At 39.0% G+C, this 25,731-nt stretch overlaps 1 protein-coding gene across 8 annotated transcripts in view; it reads left to right on the forward strand.

The window, feature by feature from the left end:
* The window catches only part of HIBCH (3-hydroxyisobutyryl-CoA hydrolase), a 152,555-nt gene that overhangs the window by 65,156 nt on the left and 61,668 nt on the right, over positions 1–25,731 (forward strand). For all 8 annotated transcript variants that reach the window (XR_003513374.1, XM_027555457.1, XM_027555422.1 and 5 more), the window contains 3 exons: positions 7,080–7,158; positions 19,085–19,230; positions 24,840–24,926. Coding sequence is in view for 7 of the 8 variants with exons in the window: in XM_027555457.1 (XP_027411258.1) it covers positions 7,080–7,158; positions 19,085–19,230; positions 24,840–24,926 (312 nt within the window). In the remaining variant the exon portion in view is untranslated. The remainder of the gene's footprint in view (positions 1–7,079; positions 7,159–19,084; positions 19,231–24,839; positions 24,927–25,731) is intronic.

The raw sequence follows: 25,731 nt of genomic DNA on the forward strand, positions 1-25,731 counted from the left end.
CAAAAGATCAGAGAGGTGAAAGTCGCTCAGTCATGTCCAACTCTTTGCGACCCCATGGATTATACATTCCATGGAATTCTCCAGGCCAGAATACTGGAGTTACTTTTCCCTTCTTCTCCAAGGGATCTTCCCAACCTAGGGATCGAATGCAGGTCTCCTGCATTGTGGGTGGATTCTTTACCAGCTGAGCCACAAGGGAAGCCCAAGAATACCGGAGTGAGTAGCCTTATCCCTTCTCTAGGGGATCTTCCCGACCCAGGAATTGAACCCAGGTCTCATGCATTACATGCAGATTGTTTACCGACTGAGCTATCAGGGAAGCCCTGCATCAGGCATATCAGAGAGTAGCTTTCAGGATGCTAATTAATATGGATATTAGTTAATGTTTTATGGAGTTAATAGAAATCTTTGGTAAATCTGAGGTCTATTAAGAGTTCCTCTATTATAATAACCCTTCTTGTTTGAATATATGATATAAGGCAGTGGTTTCTTAGAGCCTCTCTTTTTAAGCATCTATTAAATACATAGGGGCTTCTCTGGTGGCTCAGACAATGAAGAATCTCCCTGGAATGCAGGAGACCTGAGTTTGACCCCTGGGTGGAAAAGATCCTCTGGAGGAGGAAATGGCAACCCACTCCAGTATTCTTGCCTGGAGAATCCCATGGACAGAGGAGCCTTGCAGGCTACAGTCCATGCAGTCACAAATACAGATGTTTAAATATAATATGTGATAATGTTATATTGGGAGAATGTGATTATTGAGGTAAAAACCTTGAGTATGAATTTAGGAGGTGTGTGTAAGAGTTATTTATAATTTATGTTTTAAAGTATGATGTACCAAAATTCATATTTTACTCACTGGCTTTTTTATTGTGACATAATTGATGTATAATTAGTTTTAGGTGTACAACATAATAGTTTGATGTATGTATATGTTGTAAAACAATGTTAATACTCATCACTGCACATACTTGAAAAAAATGTTTTTTTCTTATGATGAAGACTTTTAAGATTTATTCTCTTAGCAACTTTCACATCTCTGTTTTTCGTTTAAAGCAGAACTGTACCTTCAAGGATGTTAGACTGTTAATTCATAAATAAGTTAAATATTTCTACCTCAATTATTTGTTTCTATTGAATATGTTTTGTCTAAACATAGCATGAACTATGTGCATCCAAAGCAGAATAAAAAAATGTGTCTGGTGCTAATCTCTGTAGTCTATCAGTATACATTAATGTTACATCGTCATTATGTTAATACCACTAATATGCAGTATTAGCCTGTTAATGTGAGAAGTGTCACACATTAATATTAATGTGAGAAGTGTCACACAATAAAATGTCATTGTTTTTACTGTGTAGGCTGCTAATTTAAAGCATGTGGACCTGAGATGCATTATGAAACTTATGATACTTACAATATTACATACCATAGTGAGATTATGTGTGATGAAAAATCTATTTGAATTTCTAACAAAAATATCTAATTTCAAAACACCATTTATAATCATGAATGATGGTGATAGAAGACTGTCTCACATACTCTCTGATACTGTGATGTACTGTTTGTTCTGGACAGGCGCTTACTCATTCTCTGTGATTATAATTTAAATTCATGAGTCTGTGTGTGAGCATTAGTCACATCACCCCATTGTCTGCCTTTCTGACTTTGTTGTTTTCTTTACTGTGGTTGTTGGTGCTGGTTACTCTGGAACATTTATTTTTATTCTCATTTTGGTTAAAAGGACTGTTTTATTGTGATTATTATTTATTATATTTATTATATATATATATTTATATATATTATATATAATGTTTATATTTATTATATAAATAAATAAAATTTATTTATTATTTATATTTACTGTTGTTATTATTTATTTCTGTAAGTTTATTGTGTAAACTTACAGAAAAGTTGCAAAAGTAGTACAGAGAACTCTGATGTATCTTTCATCCACATTCCTTGTTATTTCCACATTTGCTTTATTTTCTCTTCTCTCCGAAATGTGTCTAGTTTCTGAACCATTTGGGAGAATGCTGGAGACATGATAATCCTCTGTTTCTAAATTATTCATTATGTATTGCCTTGGAATAAGGACACCAAAATCAGGAAATTTAATACCGAAATATCTGGAACATTTCTTTTTCAGCTACCAAACTAAATTGTTCTACGTGTGGTTTGTTTGTTTTGTGTTGGGAGATTAATCTTGTCTTTAGTGGAAATCATGGAACAATTGACTATATTAAATTAACTTTAAATACCTGTATAATTTTCAGTTTTTAAAAATTAATGTTGCTTTTTTGTCTAGAATAACAATATTGAAATACTGAAGTGATGCTTATTTCTAAAGCATCAGATAAACAGATTTGCATTTTGAAGGCTTTAATTTGGGGCTTCCGTGGTGGCTCAGTTGGTAAAGAATCCACCTGCCAATGTGAGAGATGCATGTTTGATCCCTGGATTGAGAAGATACCCTGGAGAAGGAAATGGCAATCCAGTATTCCTGCACAGAAAATCAAAGGACACAGGAGCCTGGCGGGCTATAGTCCATGGGGTTGCGAAAGAGTTGATTGCAAAAGAGTTGGACACAACTTAGTGATTAAACAACAACAAAATTTTGCTTTTTAAAGTAATTATAATGAGATCTTCTTTAAAAGCCTTAAAGCTATACCAGCCTTTCCTGTCATTAAACAGTCTGGAAACTCACCTGGCTACGTCTCTTAATTTAAAAAAAGTTTTAGATTGCCTAAGTTTTGCCTTTAAGAATGTGAAGCTTAAAGTAGGTTACAAGTTTGCCTACATTCATATATTCAGTTATTCATGCTTATCCACATTCGTATTCTCTATATGAGATTATAAATATGGATCAGACTCATTTTATCTGCACATGCTCATACAGTATTGCAATTAAAATTATTTAATAATAATCCAGCTAAAAAGCAATGTCAGAATGCTTGCAATATCATAATTATAAGACCCAGAAAGATTAAATGTAAAATAATAGAAAAAGATACCATACCAATACAGAATAAAGCTAATGGTTATTTTTATATCAAATAAGGGATGTGCTTGCATGTGTGCTAAGTCGCTTCTGTTGTGTCTGACTCTTTGCCACTCCATGGACTGTAGCCTGCCAGGCTCCCCAGTTCATGGAATTCTCCAGGCAAGAATACTGGAGTGGGTTGCCATGCCCTCCTCCAGGGGATCTTCCTCACCCAGGGATTGAACCCACATCTCTTTTGTGTCCTATATTGGCAAATGGGTTCTTTACCACTAGTGCCACCTGGGAAGCCCCAAATAAGGTACATTTTATGGCAAAAACTTGTACTTGGTTTAGAAGGACATTTCACAGTTATAAAAATAGGTATAACAAATCTAAATTTGTATGTCCTGTGAATCTTTCTATTGTGTATTTTTTCTATTAGGCTTTAGTCATGTGGTCTTATGTTGGATTATTTCTAATCAAGTGCTGGTTATTTATGATTGACTTATTTCTACTTCAGTATTATTTGAGCCCTAAGATATAATCTCCTGACCTTTGTATCTAGTAGTATTTAGGCTAAGGGCTCTAGCATCCCAGATCATCTCAATTCAGTCAGGAATGAGAGGCTTTGAAGCTGATCTTCACTTCGTGTGAAGGATTATTTGAATCCAGGCCACTGTAACTCATAATGTGTAACATTTGGGGGCTCAATTCAGCAAGCCCTAAATTTCAGTTCTTGTTCTCTCAGCAGGTAGGACTTAGTTCAGTTCATTGAAAATTGTTCAGCCTTTCTCCTTAAGATCAGTGAGATCACATTCTGAAAGTAATCTTATTGATTATAATCAACTATAGAAAGATATTTTATAAGTATTGTGTAAAACCGTTTCTAGCAATGAAGCAGAACAGAATTACTTAATGAGTTTTGTAACATATGACTCTGAGAAACAGTGGGAACAAGCCTCTGCCTCTTAAGATAACTCTAGTGGTGTGATATTTTCAAACATTTAAAAATGTGTGGTCTTTCAAAAAATTGGAAAGTCCTTAAAGGAGAAATAGACAAAATCACAATCCTAGGAGAAGTTTTGAATATACTAATTTCAATAACAGATGAAACAGACATAAACAGTATATATATATGTGTATACGATCATTTTACATGCAAGCACATGATTTGAACATTGTTCAGTGAACTTGATCCAGTTAATATGTATTCAATAACTTTCATGTTCATTTCATGTGTGCATGGAGCATTTACCAAAATTGGCCCTAGAATTAGTCTCAGTATATTTCAAAGGCTTAATCTGACAGGCTGTTCTCTGGCCCCAAAGGAATTAAGCTAGTTTTCAATAACAAGTGAAAGTATTAGTCTCTCAGTTACGTAAGACTCTTTGCAACCCCTTGGACTATAGCTCACCAGGCTCCTCTGTCCCTAGAATTCTACAGGCAAGAACAAGCCCTAAGTGAGTGGGCCTTAGGAAGCATTGCTACAAACAAAGCTAGTGGAGGTGGTGGAATTCCAGCTGAGCTATTTCAAATCCTAAAAAATGATGCTGTGAAAGTGCACTCAATATGCCAGCAAATTTGGAAAACTCAGCAGTGGCCACAGGACTGGAAAAGGTCAGTTTTCATTCCAATCCCAAAGAAAGGCAATGCCAAAGAATGTTCAAACTACCACACAATTGGACTCATCTCACATACTAGTAAAGTAATGCTCAAAATTCTCCAATCTAGGTTTCAATAATACATGAACAGAGAACTTCCAGATGTTCAAGCTGGATTTAGAAAAGGCAGAGGAACCAGAGATCAAATTGTCAACGTCTGTTGGATCATCGGAAAAGCAGGAGAATTCCGGAAAAACATCTCCTTTGCTTTATTGACTATGCCAAAGCCTTTGACTGTGTGGATCACAACAAACTGTGGAAAAGTCTTAAAGAGATTGGAATACTGGAGCACCTTACCTGCCTCCTGAGGAATCTGTATGCAGGTCAAAAAGCAACAGTTAGAACCAGACGTGAAACAACGAACTGGTTCAAAATTGGGGAAAGAGAATGTCAAGGCTGTATACTGTCACCCTGATTATTTAACTTATATGCAGAGTACATCATACGAAATGCTGGGCTGGATGACTCACAAGCTGGAGTCAGGATTGTGGGGAGAAATATGAATAACCTCAGGTATGCAGATGATATCACCTTCATGGCAGAAAGTTAAGAGGAACTAAAGAGCCCCTTTATGAGGGTGAAAGAGGAGAGTGAAAAACCTGGCTTAAAACTCAGTATTCAGAAAACTAAGGTCATGGCATCTAGTTCCATCACTTCATGGCAAATAGATGGGGAAAGAATGGAAATAGTGACAGACTTTATTTTCTTGGGCTCCAGAATCACTGCAGATGGTGACTACAGCCATGAAATTAAAAGATGCTTGCTCCTTGGAAGAAAAGCTATGACAAACCTAGACAGCATATTGAAAAGCAGAGAGTTCACTTTGTCGACAAAGGTCTGTATAGTCAAAGCTGTGTTTTTTCCAGTAGTCATGTATGGATGTGAGAGTTGGACCATAAAGAAAGCTGAGCGCTGAAGAATTGATGCTTTCAAACTGTGGTGCTGGAGAAGACTCTTGAAAATCCCTTGGACAGCAAGGAGATCAAACCAGTAAATCCTAAAGGAAATCAGTCCTGAATATTCATTGGGAGGACTGATGCTGAAGCTGAAGCTCCAACACTTTGGTCACCTGATGCAAAGAGCCGACTCATTGGAAAAGACCCTGGTGCTGGGAAAGATTGAGGGCAGAGGAGAACGGGATGACAGAAGATGAGATGGTTGGATGGCATCATCAACTTAATGAACATGAGTCTGAACAAATCCTGTGAGATAGTGAAGGACAGGGAAGCCTGACATGCTGCAGTCCATGGGGTTGCAAAGAGTTGGACACGACTGAGTCACTGAATGACAACGAAAACATTGTAATAAACAAAATTGCAGAGTAGAATGTGAGGCAAGGGTTCTTACAATAATACAAAAAATTATTAATAAAACTCGTGCATGTGTGCGTGCCAATTCGTTTCACTCATGTCCCACTCTTTGTGACCCCATGAACCGTAGCCTGCCAGGCTCCACTCTCCATGGAGTTCTCCAGGCCAGAATACTGGAGTGGGTAGCTGTTCCCTTCCTTCGGGGCATTTCCCAACCTGGGGATCGAACCCAGGTCTCCCACACTGCAGGCAGATACTTTACCATCTGAGCCACCAGGGAAGCCAAAGATAGAATTCACTGGTTCAGAAGGATTAAGAATAAGTAGATGTTTTGAGTATTGTGAAAAGAACATAACGTAGGAAATGTATGTCACAATGTGAGCATTGATACAAACTTGAATTCTTTGTAATCACATGTGTACCTCTTATTTTATTCAAATATGTCTGTTTATTCCAGAGATGTCTCTTAAGTTTGTCCTTTTCAGTGTGTTTATCAAATCAGAAAAGAATTTCAGCCAAATCTTTTTATTTTGTAAAACTTTTGCATACTAATCCGTTTTAAGAGTTAAACAGTTCCTAAGTGGTATGTCTGAGAAAAATGTTGCTAATTTTATTTGATGGAATAATGTGAATAAATAAAATGTGTGAATATTCTATTTAAGGCCACTGAAATTTGCTAGAAGAGCTTGGTTATGCTTTTTTGATGATTCGTCCCACTGAGAACAGCCAGTGGTTCTGCGAATAGTCAGTACTCTGTAATGCTGAGTCTGGTTTGAAATGAGAAGGAATTGGGGGAGAGGATATGAAGTAGAACACAGGACACTGATGAAAGGTGGCTTGCTGCTAAAACAAATCTGTTCCATATGTCAGGAATACCCATGTATCTTTTTGCTTAGTAAGTTCTGAAATTGTGTGGTTTAGGTTTTCCCTCTCATCTGTCTCCTGAAATTTCCTTTAAAGATATGCTTTATGAGGTGTTATAGATAATGCATATTATGTATGTCTTTATATATAATATATATGGATAATTTACTTGGCTTTTAATGTTTATAAATGTGAGAGTTTAATTTTTTTTTTTTTTTACCCCCACATTATTTTTAAGTGATTTTTTGCCTTTTTCCTAGGGAGTTGGTGTCTCAGTTCATGGGCAATTCCGAGTGGCTACCGAAAAGTCTGTTTTTGCGATGCCAGAAACAGCAATAGGTAAACTAAAACAAAAACCACCACAATAATTACTTTTAGAATGATCAGATTTTGATACTTTTCAAATTACATTGTTATTGAAGGAATCGATGGAATTTTGTGTGAGCTACAGCAAAGAAAGAACTTTTAAAACAAAATTATTATAGGAAGATACCTGAGAGTTTATATTAGCTCACAGGTTTATCTGAAAACAGAAAAGCAAGCATATTTAACTGGAAACACTAGCACATTGTAGTTGATTTTATTTATTTATTCTTATTGAAGTGTACTTGCTTTACAATGCTGTGCTAAGTTCTGCTGTACATATATTTAATTTTAGATAAAAAATTATTAGAGGAAATATTCTTGCATTCAGATCTAGTCTTAATTTGGAATTAACTTTTTATGTGGTGTGAGGTGTGGGTCAAAGGTATAGATCAAAGTTTAGGTCAAAGGTATAGATCAAAGTTTATATTTGCTTATGGAGATTAAATCATTCCCACATTATTTTTTGGAAAAAGCTGCTGTTTCTCCACTGATTGCCTTTATGCCTTTGTAAGTGCCAATCATGGTGCTAATGCCCTGCTGTTTTGATTACTGTTGCTTTACAGTAAGTCCTGATCAAGTAATGATAATCCTCTAATTTTGTTCTGTTTTTTCCCCTCCCAAATTGTTTTGGCTATACAGATCATTTGTATTTCTGTATGAATTTTAGAGTTGTCAGGCAAGTGTATTCTCCTTGGTTCTGTCTCATCACAACAAATATTTGGAGTGATGGACATTAAAGCCGTCCGTGCGTCACAGCTCTTGGGTCTTGAACAGACTGTGTTATTGCTCTTAGACAGATCAGTGTTACAGCTCTATTTTATTTAGAAAATAGCAGGAAAATCCATCCTCGAGGCATGAGGGCATGCCGACCGGAAGACACGAAGAGAAAAGAGTTGGGGAATGCGTCAGTGCGCGGGGGAGAGAGAGAGAGAGAGAGACCTAGCCCTTTGGCTCCTCCTTTTATATGTTTTTTCCTCCCCCCTGGGCCTGCCCTATGTAAATTGGGCTAGCCAGGAGTGCTGTTTGTTCTACCTGAGGCCCTCACTCTGGTCCTCGGACCTTCTTTTGACCTTCCTTTGTTCTATTTTCGTGGGCTTTTCCCTTCCTTGTCTTTTAGCCACCTCCATTTTGGACTCCTGTTACCTATTCTAACTACCTAACAGAATGATTTTGTAAGTTTGAACAAGAAAACCTATTAGAATTTTTATTTGGCTTGTCTGCTGCTGCTGCTGCTGCTAAGTTGCTTCAGTTGTGTCCGACCCTGTGTGACCCCATAGACAGCAGCCCACCAGGCTCCCCCGTCCCTGGGATTCTCTAGGCAAGAACACTGGAGTGGGTCGCCATTTCCTTCTCCAATGCATGAAAGTGAAAAGCGAAAGGGAAGTCGCTCAGTCATGTCTGACTCTTAGCGACCCCATGGACTGCAGCCCACCAGGCTCCTCCATCCATTGGCTTGTCTAGGATCTATCAATTTAGGGAGAATTGACATCTTAACAATATTGAGTCTTTAAACTTGTGAGCAAGGTATATCTTTCCATTTATTTAGATCTTCTTTAATTTCTTGAAGCCAAATTTTGTAGTTTTCAATTTTGTATACATCCTTTGTCAGATTTTTTCCTTAAGAATTTAATATTGTTCAATGATATTATAAATGATATTTAAAAAATCTAGTTGTGATTGTTAGTTATCAATATGTAGAAAATGACTTTTGTAGTTTGTATCCTGGGAGAAGGAAAAGGCAGCCCACTCCAGTATTCTTGTCTAGAGTATCTCCATGGACAGAGGCGCCTGGAAGGCTCCAGTCCATGAGGCCGCAAGAGTCAGATACGACTTAGTGACTACACCACCACTACCACTTCATATCCTGCAGTGATAGATTCACTTATTAGTTCTAGTAGATGTTTTGTAGATTGAATTGGATTTTCTAAATATAGTTATGTTCTTTACAAGTAAAGTATGTTTTACTTTTTTTCTTTCCCATCTGGATACTTTTTATTTTTCTTGTCTAATTCTGCTGGGTAGAACCTCTAATACAGTGTTGAACAGATATGTTGAGAATGGACCTTCAAACATTCAGTCTTCACCAATTAAGTATAATGTTAGATATAGGTTTTTCATAGATGCCCTTTATGAGGATGAGGAACTTTCCTTCTATTGCTTGATTTCTGGGGGATTTTATTAGGAACGGATTTTAGATTTTGTCTTTTTTTCCTGCATCTGTTCATATGACCGCTGGTTTTTTTTCTTTTCTTTTCTTTTTTAGTTTTTCTTTTTTAGTTTATTGTTAAAGGTGAATTACTTGATTGTTTTTTCAACAGTAAACTAACTCTGCATGCTGGGATAAATCTCACTCTAGTATGTTGTGTTCTACTTTTTAATATGTTGTTGGGTTTGGTTCACTGAAATTTTATTTGGAATTTCTGCATCTGTGTTCATGAGGTGTATTGATCTGTAGTTTTCTAGTAATATCCTTGCTTCTTTTTGATGCAGGATAATGCTGGCTTCATTTCTTGAAAAGTTTTTGTAGAATTGGTTCTTTTTATTTTTTTCCCCCACTGGTTTGGTAGAATTCACCAGTGAAACCATCTAGGCTTGGAGTTTCCTTTTCTAGGCCTGGTAAGGTTTTTAGCTACAAATTAAAATCTTTAATCGATGTAGAATTTTCAAGTTGTCTGTTTCTTCTTGCACAAGATTTGGTCATTTGAGTCTTTTAAAAGTTTGTCCATTTACTAGCATAAAGTTAATTTCCTTATTAGCTTTTCAGTATCTGTAGAACCAGTATCTGGGTCTCTCATTCTTGATATTAGTAACTGTCTTCTGTTTTTTTTCTGATCAATCGAATTAGCATTTTGTTAATTTTATTGATCTCAACATTTTTTTTGGTTTTATTTATTTTCTATTTTATTGATTTCTGCTCTGATATTTATTACTCCTTTCTACTTTCAGTTTCACCTCTTTCTCCAGTCCCCTAAGGTTAAACCTGAGGTCAGGTATAGAATTCTGTTCTGATGTTTAAATGTGATCTTACCCTTATCTTGGTTCCTCTGTGGGTTTTTTTTTTGGTTTTTTTTTTTTTTTACTTTCTATGGCTGCTCTTAAAACTTTCTGTTGATCATTTGATTACGATGTACCTTTGTGTAGCTTTCTTCATGTTTCTTATGTTTGTGCGTGTATATTTTTTAATGGTTGTGCTTGTCTAGTTATGTTTATAGTTTTTGTCAGATTTGGAAATTTTGACATTATTTCTTCAAATATTTTTGTGTTCCACTGTTTCCTTTACAGGAACTCCATTTAAACTTTTATTAGGCTCACTCATGCATTATTCATTTTTAAAAATTTTCTTCTTTTCACCTTGTTGTTGTTCATTCGCTAAGTCGTGATACTTGCTCTTCCTATATCTTCAAGTTCACTAATCCTTTCTTTTACAAAGTTAAAATTGCTCTTAGTCCCATTTAGGTATTTTTTTAGCTTATACATTCATCTTAGTTTTCATCTGTAGTACTATCATGTGGGTGTTTTTTAAAAATATCTTTTTTGTTTTTAGCTTTTTGAACATAAGGTACGTGTATATTATAACTGTGTTGATCTCCTTGTTTGCTAATTCTCATGTATATGTCAGTTCTGAGTCAATTTTGATTGTTATATCATGTCATTATGGGTAGCATCTTCCTGGTTTTAGATACCTGGTATTTTCTTATTGGATCCTAGACATTGTAAGCTTTACTTTGTTGGGTGCTGGCTACTTTTGTATAGATGATTCCTAACTTATGATGGTCTGACTTATGACTTTACAATGGTGCAAAAGCAATATACATGTAGTAGAAACTGTTCTTTGAATTTTGACCTTTTCCTTGGCTGGCCATATCTGGTATCATACTCCTGTGATGCTGGGCAGTAGCAGTGAGTCATTCGTCTTAGGCAGTCATCTAATCACTAAGATAAATATCTGGTACTTGGAACCATTTTGTTTTTCACTTTTAGTGTAATATTCAATAAATTATATGAGATATTCCATCAGTTCAGTTCAGTCGCTCAGTCATGTCCAACTCGTTGCAGCCCCCATGAATCGCAGCATGCCAGGCCTCCCTGTCCATCACCAAATTCCAGAGTTCACCCAAACTCACGTGCATTGAGTCGGTGATGCCATCTAGCCATCTCATCCTCTGAGATATTCAATATTTTATTAAAAAATAAGCCTTGTGTTAGATGATTTTGCCCAACTGTAGGCTAATGTAAGTGTTCTAAGCACATTTAAGGTAGGCTAGGCTAAGCTCCAGTACTTTGGCCACCTCATGCAAAGAGGTGACTCATTGGAAAAGACTCTGATGCTGGGAGGGATTGGGGGCAGGAGGAAAAGGGGACAACAGAGGATGAGATGGCTGGATGGTATCACTGACTCGATGGACGTGAGTTTGAGTGAACTCTGGGAGATGGTGATGGACAGGGAGGCCTGGCGTGCTGCAATTCATGGGGTCGCAAAGAGTCTGACATGACTGAGCGACTGATCTGAACTGAACTGAACTGAGGCTAAGCTATGATTTTTTGATAGATTAGGTGTATTAAATGCATTTTTGACTTACGGTATTTTCAGTTTATGATGGATTTATCAGAATGTGACCCCTACACACAACCCCAATGTAAGTTGAGGAAGATCTGCATTCTTGTAAATGTTCTTTACTTTGCTTCTAGGATGAGGTTAAGTTACTTGGAAATAGTTTGTTCAGGTCTTTTAGGTTTTTTGTTTGTTTGTTTGTTTTTAATATAGGATTGGAGCAGTGTTCAGACTAGGGCTAATTATTTCCTACTACTGAAGCAAGACCCTTCTTTGCATTCTACTCGGTACCTCCACGAATCCTGAGCTTTCATGGTCTGGTTGGTGGGAACAGGTACTATTCTCAGCCCTGTATAGATTCCCAGTACCGTTCTCTGTAATCATTCCTTGTGGTTCTTTCCTTAACCTCACAGTTTCTTCATTGAACACATGTATTTATCAGTACCAAGCTGGGGATTTAAGGGAGACACTCTGCAGATCTCCAGTGTTTTCTCTCTGTGCAGCCCTCTCCTCTCTGGTACTCTGTTCTGGGAATTCTTTCTCCCTGAATTTTTAGCTTAATTCCCCTCAAATCTAGGACTGTTTTGGGCCTGGACAGTATCTCCAGGCATTAAGATGGAGCTTTTGTAGGGCTTGTTGTTTAGTCTCTTCATTGTGTCTGACTCTCTGAGACCCCATGGACTATAGCCCACCAGGCTCCTCTGTCCATGGGATTTCCCAGGCAGGAATACTGGAATGGGTTACCATTTCCTTCTCTAGGAGATCTTCCAGACCCAGGGATCAAACCCGTGTCTCCTGCATTAACAGGTGGGTTCTTTACTACTGAGCTACCAAGGAAGCTTTTAAGTAGGGTTTACCTCACTTGTTTTCAGATATTCAGACATCACTTTCCTTTACTGCTTGGTGGTCCAGTATGTTGAAAACTTATTTCATATACTGCAGTTGTTTTTCTATACTTATTTCAGGTGAAGAGTAAATTCTGTCCTTCTTACTCCATCTTACTCAAAGTGTAATTCTCCTGGATGGCTATTTTTAGCTTCATTTCAGTTCAGTACAGTCACTAATTCTGTCTGACCCTTTGCAGCATGCCATAGACTGCAGCACGCCAGGCTTCTCTGTCCATCACCAACTCCTGGAGCTTACTCAAACTCATGTCCATAGAGTCGGTGATGCCATCCAACCATGTCATCTTCTGTCGTCCCCTTCTCCTCCTGCCCTCAATCTTTCCCAGCATCAGGGTCTTTTCAAATGAGTCAGTTCTTCACCTCAGATGGCCAAAGTATTGGAGTTTCATCTTCAACATCAGTCCTTCCAATGAATATTCAGGACTGATTTCCTTTAGGATGGACTGGTTGGATCTCCTTGCAATCCAAGTTATTTTCGAGTCTTCTCCAACACCACAGTTCAAAAGCATCAATTTTTCGGCACTCAGCATTCTTTATAGCCCAACTCTCACATCCATACATGACTACCATAGCTATGGAAAAACCATAGCTTTGACTAGACAGACCTTTGTTGGCAAAGTAATGTCTCTGCTTTTTAATATGTTGTCTAGGTTGGTCATAACATATCTTCCAAGGAGCAAGAGTCTTTTATTTTCATGGCTGCAGTCACCATCTGCAGTAATTTTAGAGCCCAAGAAAATAAAGTCTCTCACTGCTTCCATTATTTCCCATCTCTTTGCCACAAAGTGATGGGACTGGATGCCATGATCTTAGTTTTCTGAATGTTGAGTTTTAAGCCAGGTTTTTCCCTCTCCTCTTTCACTTTCATCAAGAGGCTTTTTAGTTCTTCTTGACTTTGTACCATAAGGGTGGTGTTATCTGCATATCTGAGGTTATTGATATTTCTCCTGGCAATCTTGATTCCAGCTTGTGCTTCCTATAGCCCAGCATTTCTCATGATGTACTCTTTGTATAAGTTAAATAAGCAGGGTCACAACATACAGCCTTGACATACTCCTTTTCCTGTTTGGAACCAGTCTGTTGTTCCATGTCCAGTTCTAACTGTTGCTTCCTGACCTGCATACAGATTTCTCAGGAGGCAGGTCAGGTGGTCTGGTATTTCCATCTCTTTCAGAAATTTCCAGTTTCTTGTGATCTGCAGTCAAAGGCTTTGGCATAGTCAATAAAGCAGAAGTAGATGTTTTTCTGGAATTCTCTTGCTTTTTTGATGATCCAACGAGTGTTGGCAATTTGATCTCTGGTTCCCTTGCTTTTTCTAAATCCAGCTTGAACATCTGGAAGTTTACAGTTCATGTACTGTTGAAACTTGGCTTGGAGAATTTTGAGCATTACTTTGCTAGTGTGTGCTGCTGCTGCTGCTGCTAAGTTGCTTCAGTCGTATCCGACTCTGTGCGACCCCATATACGGCAGCCCACCAGGCTCCCCTGTCCCTGGGATTTTCAAGGCAAGAACACTGGAGTGGGTTGCGAGTGCAATTGTGTGGTAATTTGAGCATTTTTTGGCATTGCCTTTCTTTGGGATTGGAATGAAAACAGACCTTTTCCAGTCCTGTGGCCACTGCTGAGTTTTCCAAATTTGCTGGCATATTGAGTGCAGCACTTTCACTGCATCATCTTTTAGGATTTGAAGTAGCTCATTTGGAATTCCATCACCTCCACTAGCTTTGTTCATAGTGATGCTTTCTAAGGCCCACTTGACTTCACATTCCAAGATGTCTGGCTTTAGGTGAGTGATCCTGGTTATCTGGGTCGTGAAGATCTTTTTTGTATAGTTCTTCTGTATATTCTTGGTACCTCTTCTATTCTGCTTCTGTTAGGTCCATAACCACTTCTGTCCTTTATTGTGCCCATCTTTGCATGAAATGTTCCCTTGGTATCTGTAATTTTCTTGAAGAAATCTCTAGTCTTTCCATTGTATTGTTTTCCTCTATTTCTTTGCACTGATCACTGAGGAAGGCTTTCTTATCTCTCCTTGCTATTCTTTGAAACTTTGCCTTCAGATGGATATATCTTTCCTTTTCTTCTTTACCTTTTGCATCTTTTCTTTTCTCAGCCCTTTGTAAGCCCTCCTCAGACAACCATTTTACCTTTTTGCATTTCTTTTTCTTAGGAATGATCTTGATCACTGCCTCCTGTACAGGGTCACAAACCTCCATCCATAGTTCTTCAGACACTCTGTCTATCAGATCTAATCCCTTGAATCTATTTGTTACTTCCACTGTATAATCATAAAGGATTTGTTTTAGGTCATAACCAAATGGTCTATTTTAGCTTAGATGATTAAAGAAGTTGTCCACGGAGATGTCTTTAAGCTGAGATTTGAATGACAGGAAGCAAGCAGCTATATTAATATCTTTTATAAGAGAACACTTTGCATTAAGAAAAGTTAGTCTAAAGCAAGAATGAAGCCTTACTTTATTTGTTCAAGGAACCAAATAGTGTCTGCTGTCTGAATCGGGGGCAGAGTGATACACTGTGGTCTTCCAGAGCTACACAGGCAACTCAGGTGAAGAGTTTGGATTTAAACGTAAATGTTATGGGAAACTGTGGGAGAGTTTAAAGCAGAGAGTGACGTGGTCTGGTATACATTCTGATACCACTCTGACTGCTTTAAGGAAAATGGATTGTATGTGTGCAAGAGTAATGGCAGAGAGGCTTGTTAGAAGGTTATTACATTAATCTAGAGCTCTGTTATCTAATTCTGTAGCCACTAATCACATATGACTGTTTAATTTAAATAAATTCAGTTCCTCAGTTGCACCAGCCATATTTCAAGTGTTTAATAGCCATATCTAGTGGCAGCATAGATTACAGAACATTTTTACCATCAGAGAAAATTCTATTGAACAGCACAAGTCTAGAGAGAGAGAATTTTAGGCTTGGAGTGATAAGAAGCACTAAAGTTGGAATAGAGAGGATATATTTGGAAAATGTTTGGAGTTAACTTGTGATGTAGTGAATCAGGAATAACTTCAAGGTATTTAGCTAGTGCTGCTAGATGGCTATAAGGCCACTAGAGAAGGAGCAGTGTGGTTGGAGGAATGTGACTCAAGGCTTGTGTTTGCCATGTTATATCTGGGATGTTTATTATCTGTGTGGTTAAATGCAGATATGAGAGTTCATATCCAGGAGAAAAAACCATAACTAGATAGATAGATTTGGGTCTTTATTGAGCTGCCAAAGCAAAATACCAAGACTGGGTAGCTTAAACAACATTTATTTCTCCCACTTATTCCTCCCGCTGGAAGCAGGAAGTCCTATATCAAAGTATTGGCAGATTTGGTTTCACCCAAGGCCTCTCTCCTAAACTTGTAGAGAGCTGTCTCTCTCTGTGTCCTCACATGGCCCTTTGTCTTGGAGTCTTTCCTCTTCTTATAAAGACACCAGTCCTGTTAGATAAGGCCTCACCCTTAAAACCTCATTTAATCCTCAGTTCAGTTCAGTTGCTCAGTCGTGTCCGACTCTTTGCGACCCCATGAATTGCAGCACGCCAGGCCTCCCTGTCCATCACTAACTCCCGGAGTTCACTCAGACTCACGTTCATTGAGCTGGTGATGCCATCCAGCCATCTCATCCTCTGTCGTCCCCTTCTCCTCCTGCCCCCAATCCCTCCCAGCATCACAGTCTTTTCCAATGAGTCAGCTCTTCGCATGAGGTGGCCAAAGTACTGGAGTTTCAGCTTCAGCATCATTCCCTCCAAAGAAATCCCAGGGCTGATCTCCTTTAGAATGGACTGGTTGGATCTCCTTGCAGTCCAAGGGACTCTCAAGAGTCTTCTCCAACACCACCGTTCAAAAGCATCAATTCTTCGGCACTCAGCTTTCTTCACAGTCCAACTCTCACATCCATACATGACCACAGGAAAAACCATAGCCTTGACTAGATGGACCTTTGTCGGCAAAGTAATGTCTCTGCTTTTGAATATGCTATCTAGGTTGGTCATAACTTTCCTTCCAAGGAGTAAGTGTCTTTTAATTTCATGGCTGCAATCACTATCTGCAGTGATTTTGGAGCCCCCAAAAATGAAGTCTGCCACTGTTTCCGCTGTTTCCCCATCTATTTCCCATGAAGTAATGGGACCAGATGCCATGATTTTCGTTTTTTGAATGTTGAGCTTTAAGCCAACTCTTTCACTCTCCACTTTCACTTTCATCAAGAGGCTTTTTAGTTCCTCTGCACTTTCTGCCATAAGGGTAGTGTCATCGGCATATTTGAGGTTATTGATATTTCTCCCGGCAATCTTGATTCCAGCTTGTGCTTCCTATAGCCCAGTGTTTCTCATGATGTACTCTTCACATAAGGTAAATAAACAGGGTGACAATATACAGCCTTGACGAACTCCTTTTCCTATTTGGAACCAGTCTGTTGTTTCATGTCCAGTTCTAACAGTTGCTTCCTGACTTGCATACAGGTTTCTCAAGAGGCAGGTCAGGTGGTCTGGTATTCCCATCTCTTTCAGAATTTTCCACAGTTTCTTGTGATCCACACAGTCAAAGGCTTTGGCATAGTCAATAAAGCAGAAGTAGATGTTTTTCTGGAACTCTCTTGCTTTTTTGATGATCCAGCAGATGTTGGCAATTTGATCTCTGGTTCCTCTGCCTTTTCTAAAACCAGCTTGAACATCTGGAAGTTCACGGTTCACGTATTGCTGAAGCCTGGCTTGGAGAGTTTTAAGCATTACTTTACTAGCGTGTGAGATGAGTGCAATTGTGCGGTAGTTTGAGCATTCTTTAATCTTAGTTACCTCTTTAGAGTCCCCTTCTCCATATTGTCACATTGTGGTGCTAGGACGTCAGCTTAAGATTATGGGACACAGTTTGGGATACAATTCAGTCCATCACATCAATGTTGTCTAAAGCTGTCAGAGCTAAGGAAACATTTGTAGTGGGGAGCGGATAGTCTAAGATGAGGCCGAGGTACAGCAGCATGTGCAGGCCCAAGGGAAGGAAAGCCAGCAGAGGCACTAGAAGGAAGCAGCCACTGAGGCAAGGGGTGGGGAGTACGTGGGCTCTGGACCAGATGAAAGTGCTTCAGGATAGAGGTGTTTTTGCTTGGACAGAGTGCTCCTGAAGTTTGGGGGTAAGTAGGAATGAACACTGAGGAACAGAAAGATGACCAAAGTGCCTGGGGGTTAGTGAGTGAGTGGTAAGAGATGTAACTGAGAAAGTGATAAGGGGTGTTGAAGACTGATAAAGGTGTTAGTTTTAATCTAAAATAAATGGGCAGTCATGGAAGACTTTTAAGCAATAGAATACAAGACTCATCAAAATTTGTGTTATTAAGATAATTTAAAAAATTCAATCAGACAAGAGCATTAAAAAAAGATTTGTGTTATTAAAAAGATCACTGGCTGTTGTGCAGAGAACTGTCTAGAGGAGGAAACAACAGATCATAGTTGTTGGTGGAGGGTTGAGGGGGTGGTACAGGGGGAGATCTGTGTCTGGGTAGTTGTACCCTTTATTGGGGTGGGTGATACTGGATGACGGTGTTGGTGGGGGTAGGCAGGGGTTATGAATTCAACTTTAGACCTATGTTGTTTGAGATGTTAAGAGATATTTCTATTTACAGTAACATGCCACTGATTCTTTCAAGTCTAGGAACTTTTTGGCAAGTGGACCTGAAAGGAATTTGAATGCTTGTATTTTTATCTCAACTTAACTAATTGAAGCGATTTTGAAATAGCTTTTAAACCTAGAGAGTCAAACTTGTTTAGGAAGCTCTTAAACACCAAAAAGTAGTACATTGACAAATATTTGCATATCTGCTCTTTTTAGTTGTTGCCAGTAGAGAGAATAAGGGAATTTTTAAAATACTCATGGTTAAGAAAAGAATAGGTGCAATTTCTGTTGATTAGGTATAAACTTGTTCATTTATTAGAACTAATGGTTATCACATCACTTTAAGTATCTTGAATATTAGATATTTGACTGTTTAGAAATTGATTAAATGGTAATAATAATTTATCACATAATAGCCACAGATTACATTTTTTTCTGTGCTAAATCATTTGGACAGGAAATATTTGTTTTCAGTGTTTACCTATATTGGAGATTCTTAAAAAGTAGTAGTTGAGATAAGAAATTTAGGTAATAGTTATCAAGTACTTACATGTAAATACTGTGTCATCAAACCCTTTATTGTCTTCTATAGAAATGAAACATGAAAATTTTGAAAGATATCCCAATTAAGTTAGCACAATTTATAGCAAGTCTTTTGTGATATTGGTTGTGTTGTATGTGTTACGTTATAGTACCATGGTATAGTAATAATATTTTTAAATATAGATTCAGACTCCAGAGAAGAATGGCTCTTTGATATAAAGTAAGAGAGCTGCAGTTATCTCTTTCATTTGAATCATTATCTCTTCTTGTTTTTAATTACAGGGCTATTCCCTGATGTGGGTGGAGGTTATTTCTTGCCACGACTTCAAGGAAAACTTGGGTACTTCCTTGCATTAACAGGATTCAGGCTGAAAGGAAGAGATGTGTACACAGCAGGAATTGCTACACACTTCGTAGATTTTGAAAAGGTATTTACTTGGATGGCTGCACTTTGTGTTGTCGGAATAACTCATATTCCATGGGGTATAAGTGTTTGGGATAACAGGCTTTTGGCAAATGTGGGTCTGAATCCTGCATCTGCCCTTAAAGCTGTGTGACCTTGGGGAACGTGCTTAAGCTCTTCAATCCTCAGTTTTCTCATATGCAAAATAGAGATAATTATATCTAGATCCAGGGCTGTTTTGCCTGGTACCTCCAGTGAGTATCTTTTAATGAATAATTATAGTCTGTGTGAAAAAAAAAGTAATATTTTAAGAAAGTCTAATATATAAAATCTGAATTTATAGAAGAAGAAGGCTAAATGCTGAAGAATTGATGCTTTTGAACTGTGATACTGGAGAAGACTCTTGAGAGTTCCTTGGATAACAAGGAGATCAAACAAGGCAGTCCTAAAGGAAATCAACCCTGAATATTCATTGGAAGGATTGATGCTAAAGCTGAAGCTCCAATACTTTGGCCACCTGATATGAAGAGCCAACTCATTGGAAAAGATCCTGATGCTGGGAAAGATTGAGGGCAGGAGGAAAAGGATTTCTGATCTTGAGGGCAGGATGTTAGGGGATAGGGGAGGGAATGTTATTAAAATGTATGAAAGTATACAAAGTTGAAGGTTGTCCCTGTAACACTGACATGAGGGCCTTTCATCACATTTGCCTGAATTTTCAGATCTTTACGGGCATCTTCAGTCACATTGAGTAGGTGGCTGTCGCATTCTTCCCTGAGCTATAACAGGGAGCAAACAGGGGCACTCTGTTACCTACTCTGGAGGGACACTCTTGACTATAGTGGCATTTGGTTAAGGCTGGTGGGGGCAACTGATCCACAACCCTTCCTTTTTTTGTCAGTCTGCCCAGTAATCTCTGCAGTGCATAGGCTACCATTTACGGGGCCTGAAACAGTTAATAGAAATGAGTAGTACCCATTGAGAATGGAGCTAGAGGTAAAAGAGAGAAAAAACCACCTGTATCATCTGACAGAGTAAAGTATGATAAGTCTACAAACAGAATACAAAGAAAGGATTCAATGGACTGAAAGGAGGAAGAGCTTACTTACAAAAAAGGATTGAGAAGATGCAAGAAAGGTTTAACAAGGACCTAGAAGAAATAAAAAAGAGTCAATATATAATGAATAATGCAATAAACGAGATCAGAAACATTCTGGAGGCAACAAATAGTAGAATAACAGAGGCAGACAATAGGATTAGTGAATTAGAAGATAGAATGGTAGAAATAAAGGAATCAGAGAGGAAAAAAGAAAATGAATTAAAAGAAATGAGGACAATCTCAGAGACCTCCAGGACAATATTAAACGCTCCAACATTCGAATCATAGGAGTCCCAGAAGAAGAAGACAAAAAAAAAAGACCGCAAGAAAATACTTGAGGAGATAATAGTTCAAAACTTCCCTAAAATGGGGAAGGAAATAATCACTCAAGTCCAAGAAACCCAGAGAGTCCCAAACAGGATAAACCCAAAGCGAAACGCTCCAAGACACATATTAATCAAATTAACAAAGATCAAACACAAAGAACAAATATTAAAAGCAGCAAGGGAAAAACAACAAATAACACACAAGGGAATTCCCATAAGGATAACAGCTGATCTTTCAATAGAAACTCTTCAAGCCAGGAGGGAATGGCAAGACATACTTAAAGTGATGAAAGAAAATAACCTACAGCCCAGATTATTGTACCCAGCAAGGATCTCATTCAAATATGAAGGAGAAATCAAAAGCTTTATAAAAAAGGACTGAAAGTTTTCTCCTATAGGTTGCAGTTCAACTTGAATCTTAACAGGTCAACTGGGCCTTAAGACAGGAGAAGGTTTTCTGGATAGAGGAAGCTGTAGTGAGCAAGCCTGTAGGGTAGAAAAGCATTAGCTTTGTTTTAGAAACCTTGGAATATGGAATGAAGCAGGGTAAAGACTAATAGAGTTTTGCCAAGAAAATGCACTGGTGATAACAAACACTCTCTTCCAACAACACAAGAGAAGACTCTATACATGGACATCATCAGATGGTCAACACAGAAATCAGATTGATTATATTCTTTGCAGCCAAAGATGGAGAAGCTCTATACAGTCAGCAAAAACAAGACCAGGAGCTGACTGTGGCTCAGATCATGAACTCCTTATTGCCAAATTCAGACTTAAATTGAAGAAAGTAGGGAAAACCACTAGACCATTCAGGTATGACCTAAATCAAATCCCTTATGATTATACAATGGAAGTGAGAAATAGATTTAAGGGCCTGGATCTGATAGATAGAGGGCCTGATGAACTATGGAATGAGGTTCGTGACATTGTACAGGAGACAGGGATCAAGACCATCCCCATGGAAAAGAAATGCAAAAAAGCAAAGTGGCTGTCTGGGAAGGCCTTGCAAATAGCTGTGAAAAGAAGAGAAGCAAAAAGCAAAGGAGAAAAGGAAAGATATAAACATCTGAATGCAGAGTTCCAAAGAATAGCAAGAAGAGATAAGAAAGCCTTCTTCAGTGATCAATGCAAAGAAATAGAGGAAAACAACAGAATGGGAAAGACTAGAGATCTCTTCAAGAAAATCAGAGATACCAAAGGAACATTTCATGCAAAGATGGGCTCGATAAAGGACAGAAATGGTATGGACCTAACAGAAGCAGAAGATATTAAGAAGAGATGGCAAGAATACACAGAAGAACTGTACAAAGAAGATCTTCACGACCCAGATAATCACAATGGTGTGATCACTGACCTAGAGCCAGACATCCTGGAATGTGAAGTCAAGTGGGCCTTAGAAAGCATCACTACGAACAAAGCAAGTGGAGGTGATGGAATTCCAGTGGAGCTCTTTCAAATCCTGAAAGATGATGCTGTGAAAGTGCTGCACTCAATATGCCAGCAAATTTGGAAAATTCAGCAGTGGCCACAGGACTGGACAAGGTCAGTTTTCATTCCAATCCCAAAGAAAGGCAATGCCAAAGAATGCTCAAACTACCACACGATTGCACTCATCTCACACGCTAGTAAAGTAATGCTCAAAATTCTCCAAGCCAGGCTTCAGCAATATGTGAACTGTGAACTTCCTGATGTTCAAGCTGGTGTTAGAAAAGGCAGAGGAACCAGAGATCAAATTGCCAACATCCACTGGATCATGGAAAAAGCAAGAGAGTTCCAGAAAAACATCTATTTCTGCTTTATTGACTATGCCAAAGCCTTTGACTGTGTGGATCACAGTAAGCTGTGGAAAATTCTGAAAGAGATGGGAATACCAGACCACCTGACCTGCCTCTTGAGAAACCTGTATGCAGGTCAGGAAGCAACAGTTAGAACTGGACATGAAACAACAGACTGGTTCCAAATAGGAAAAGGAGTTCGTCAAGGCTGTATATTGTCACCCTGCTTATTTAACTTATATGCAGAGTACATCAAGAGAAACGCTGGACTGGAAGAAACACAAGCTGGAATCAAGATTGCCGGGAGAAATATCAATAACCTCAGATATGCAGATGACACCACCCTTATGGCAGAAAGTGAAGAGGAACTAAAGAGCCTCTTGATGAAAGTGAAAGTGGAGAGTGAAAAAGTTGGCTTAAAGCTTAACATTCAGAAAATGAAGATCATGGCATCCGGTCCCATCGCTTCATGGGAAATAGATGGGGAAACAGTGGAAACAATGTCAGACTTCATTTTGGGGGGCTCCAAAATCACTGCAGATGGTGACTGCAGCCATGAAATTAAAAGACGCTTACTCCTTGGAAGGAAAGTTATGACCAACCTAGATAGCATATTCAAAAGCAGAGACATTACTTTGTCAACAAAGGTTCGTCTAGTCAAGGCTATGGTTTTTCCTGTGGTCATGTATGGATGTGAGAGTTGGACTGTGAAGAAGGCTGAGCGCCGAAGAATTGATGCTTTTGAACTGTAGTGTTGGAGAAGACACTTGAGAGTCCCTTGGACTGCAAGGAGATCCAACCAGTCCATTCTGAAGGAGATCAGCCCTGGGATTTCTTTGGAAGGAATGATGCTGAAGCTGAAACTCCAGTCCTTTGGCCACCTCATGCGAAGAGTTGACTCATTGGAAAAGACTGTGATGCTGGGAGGGATTGGGGGCAGGAGGAGAAGGGGACGACAGAGGATGAGATGGCTGGATGGCATCACTGACTCGATGGACGTGAGTCTCAGTAACTCCGGGAGTTGGTGATGGACAGGGAGCCCTGGGGTGATGCGATTCATGGGGTCGCAAAGAGTCAGACACGACTGAGCGACTGATCTGATCTGATCTGATCTGAAAAAGTCCATTTGGCTGAGCTTAGGAATAGGTATGTGAGGGATATAGATGGAGAGCTGTTGGAAGATAGAGGGAACAAAAGTACCCACCAAACTGGGACAGTATCTTGAGACCAAAAAAATGAGGCAGGTGTCTCCATATAATCACTGGATCAGTTTATATAGGGTAATGTATTCTCAGGGTGGGATTGGGCAGACAGTGATCTGGCAGCATTCACAGCTGAGGGGCCACTGGGACAGTTTTATAGTTGACCTCTGGGTATGGGGGTGTGTGCTTGGAACAGGACGTGCATTCCTAAATCAGGATTTATGAATGGTTAACTCATTTCTGGGCTTCCCTGGTGGCTTAGATGTTAAAGAATCTGCCTGCCATGCAGGAGACACAGGTCCTATCCTTGGGTTGGAAAGATCCCTTGGAGAAGGAAACATCTGCCCACTCTAGTATTCTTGCTGGGAAATTCCATGGTGGGCTTCCCGGATGGTGCTGCTGGTAAAGCACCTGCTTGCCATTGAAGGGGATGTAAGACGTGGGTTCCATCCCTGGGTTGGGAAGATCCCTTGGAAGGCATGGCAGCCCACTGCAGTATTCTTGCCTGGAGAATTCCATGGACAGAGGAACCTGGAAGACTACAGTCCATCGGGTCACAAAGAGTCAGACACGACTGGAGCAACTTAGCACACACACAGGAATTCCATGGCATCTCTTGGGCACTGGGGATATGTTAGCCAGAGTCTTTATCATCGTCTGGGGACTTAACAGAGCATGGAGACCACCTGGCCTCAATGATTATTAAATGAGGTCTGTTAACCACAGAGCACTTGATAGAGAAGGGTTACTGCATAGCACAGTCTTGGTAGGGTCAGTGGAAGAGCAGAAGAACCTGTGTGGGCACAAGATGGCATCAGTTATGTTAACAGCTGTCCAAGAGTTAAGTGTGGCTATATTATAGAGCTGTGCATTGACTACAGTAACTGTTAGTCACAAGTGGCAGTTTTTAATTAAAATTGGTTAAAGTAAAATTTATAGTTCAGATCGTTGGTTTGCAGTAGCAGTGCTCAATAGCCAGAGGGAAACAAAGATGAATGTCTCTATTTCTCCTCTTCAGTTTTGTTCATCTTTATCCATTCCTTGCAAGGCAGCATTTGCTTTGTGGGAATGTGTGTGCATGCAACTTCAATGAAAATTGCCTTCATTGACTCAGTGGAAAAGCGAGTGTCATAATTTTAAGACAAGGATTTTTATTAAAGAATAAGATTTCTTAAAAAAAATGGTGTTTCTATGGGTTTTTAAATGTTTTCCTTTTTTTCCACCTGTAGTTGGGCATGCTAGAAGAAGATTTGTTAGCCCTGAAATCTCCTTCAAAAGAAAATATTGCAGATGTCTTAGAAACTTACCATGCAAAGGTAATCTTAACAGTATTCTAACCTCAGATTTTAATTCATGGGAAAGGGGAAGTGACTGAAAAATTAGAAGTTGATGAATATTATAGTTTGTGAATATAAATAAACACATTGGGATTTATTTACTGTAAAACCTGATGGGAGTGTCAGTGTTTCACAGTTGTTAGGATGGCCATCTGAGAAGATGACTTCTTTACCTGCAGCTACATGGCTTGTTTTCTCGTTGCTGGTGAATTTCGGGGCATAGCCTCGTGACTGGCCCTTGCAAGGAAGGGCTTTTTACAACATACTGTGACTTTTCTATAATGTAGGTTCAATGTAGATACTACTTGTGGAGCTGCTAAAGTGAAACTCTGGTATCCGTCTGAATATAATAATGCAGTACATTGCAGTGTTTTCTTTTAATTGCTTATGTAGTCTACCTTAAGTTTTCTTTTGAGTGCTCAGAATCTATAAACGTGCTACATGACTTCTAGTTAAAAATGATATCAAAAGATTGAATATATGCTCTCTCCTGAACCCCACTAAAATTATAATAAAGGAATAGAAAAGGCAGGAATCCACAAAGAGAAGGAGAACAGAAGAGGAGACAGTGGCAGGTATGAGATGTCACTATTCTGGAAGCTTGAAAGTGGAAGGATGAGGGCAGCTACTTATCCTTCAATGCGGGAAGCCAATAAGCAAACCAGTTCTTGCTGTAGACTCTTTGTAGGTATCAGGGCCTCTGACAGGGCCTCGCTGGCTAAGGGCAGGGTAGATGAGGTATTCTACTGAAAAGATGAAGAACATATTAAATGGGAAGAATGCT

Source organism: Bos indicus x Bos taurus, chromosome 2, assembly GCF_003369695.1.
Source record: "Bos indicus x Bos taurus breed Angus x Brahman F1 hybrid chromosome 2, Bos_hybrid_MaternalHap_v2.0, whole genome shotgun sequence".
Lineage (NCBI taxonomy): Eukaryota > Metazoa > Chordata > Mammalia > Artiodactyla > Bovidae > Bos > Bos indicus x Bos taurus.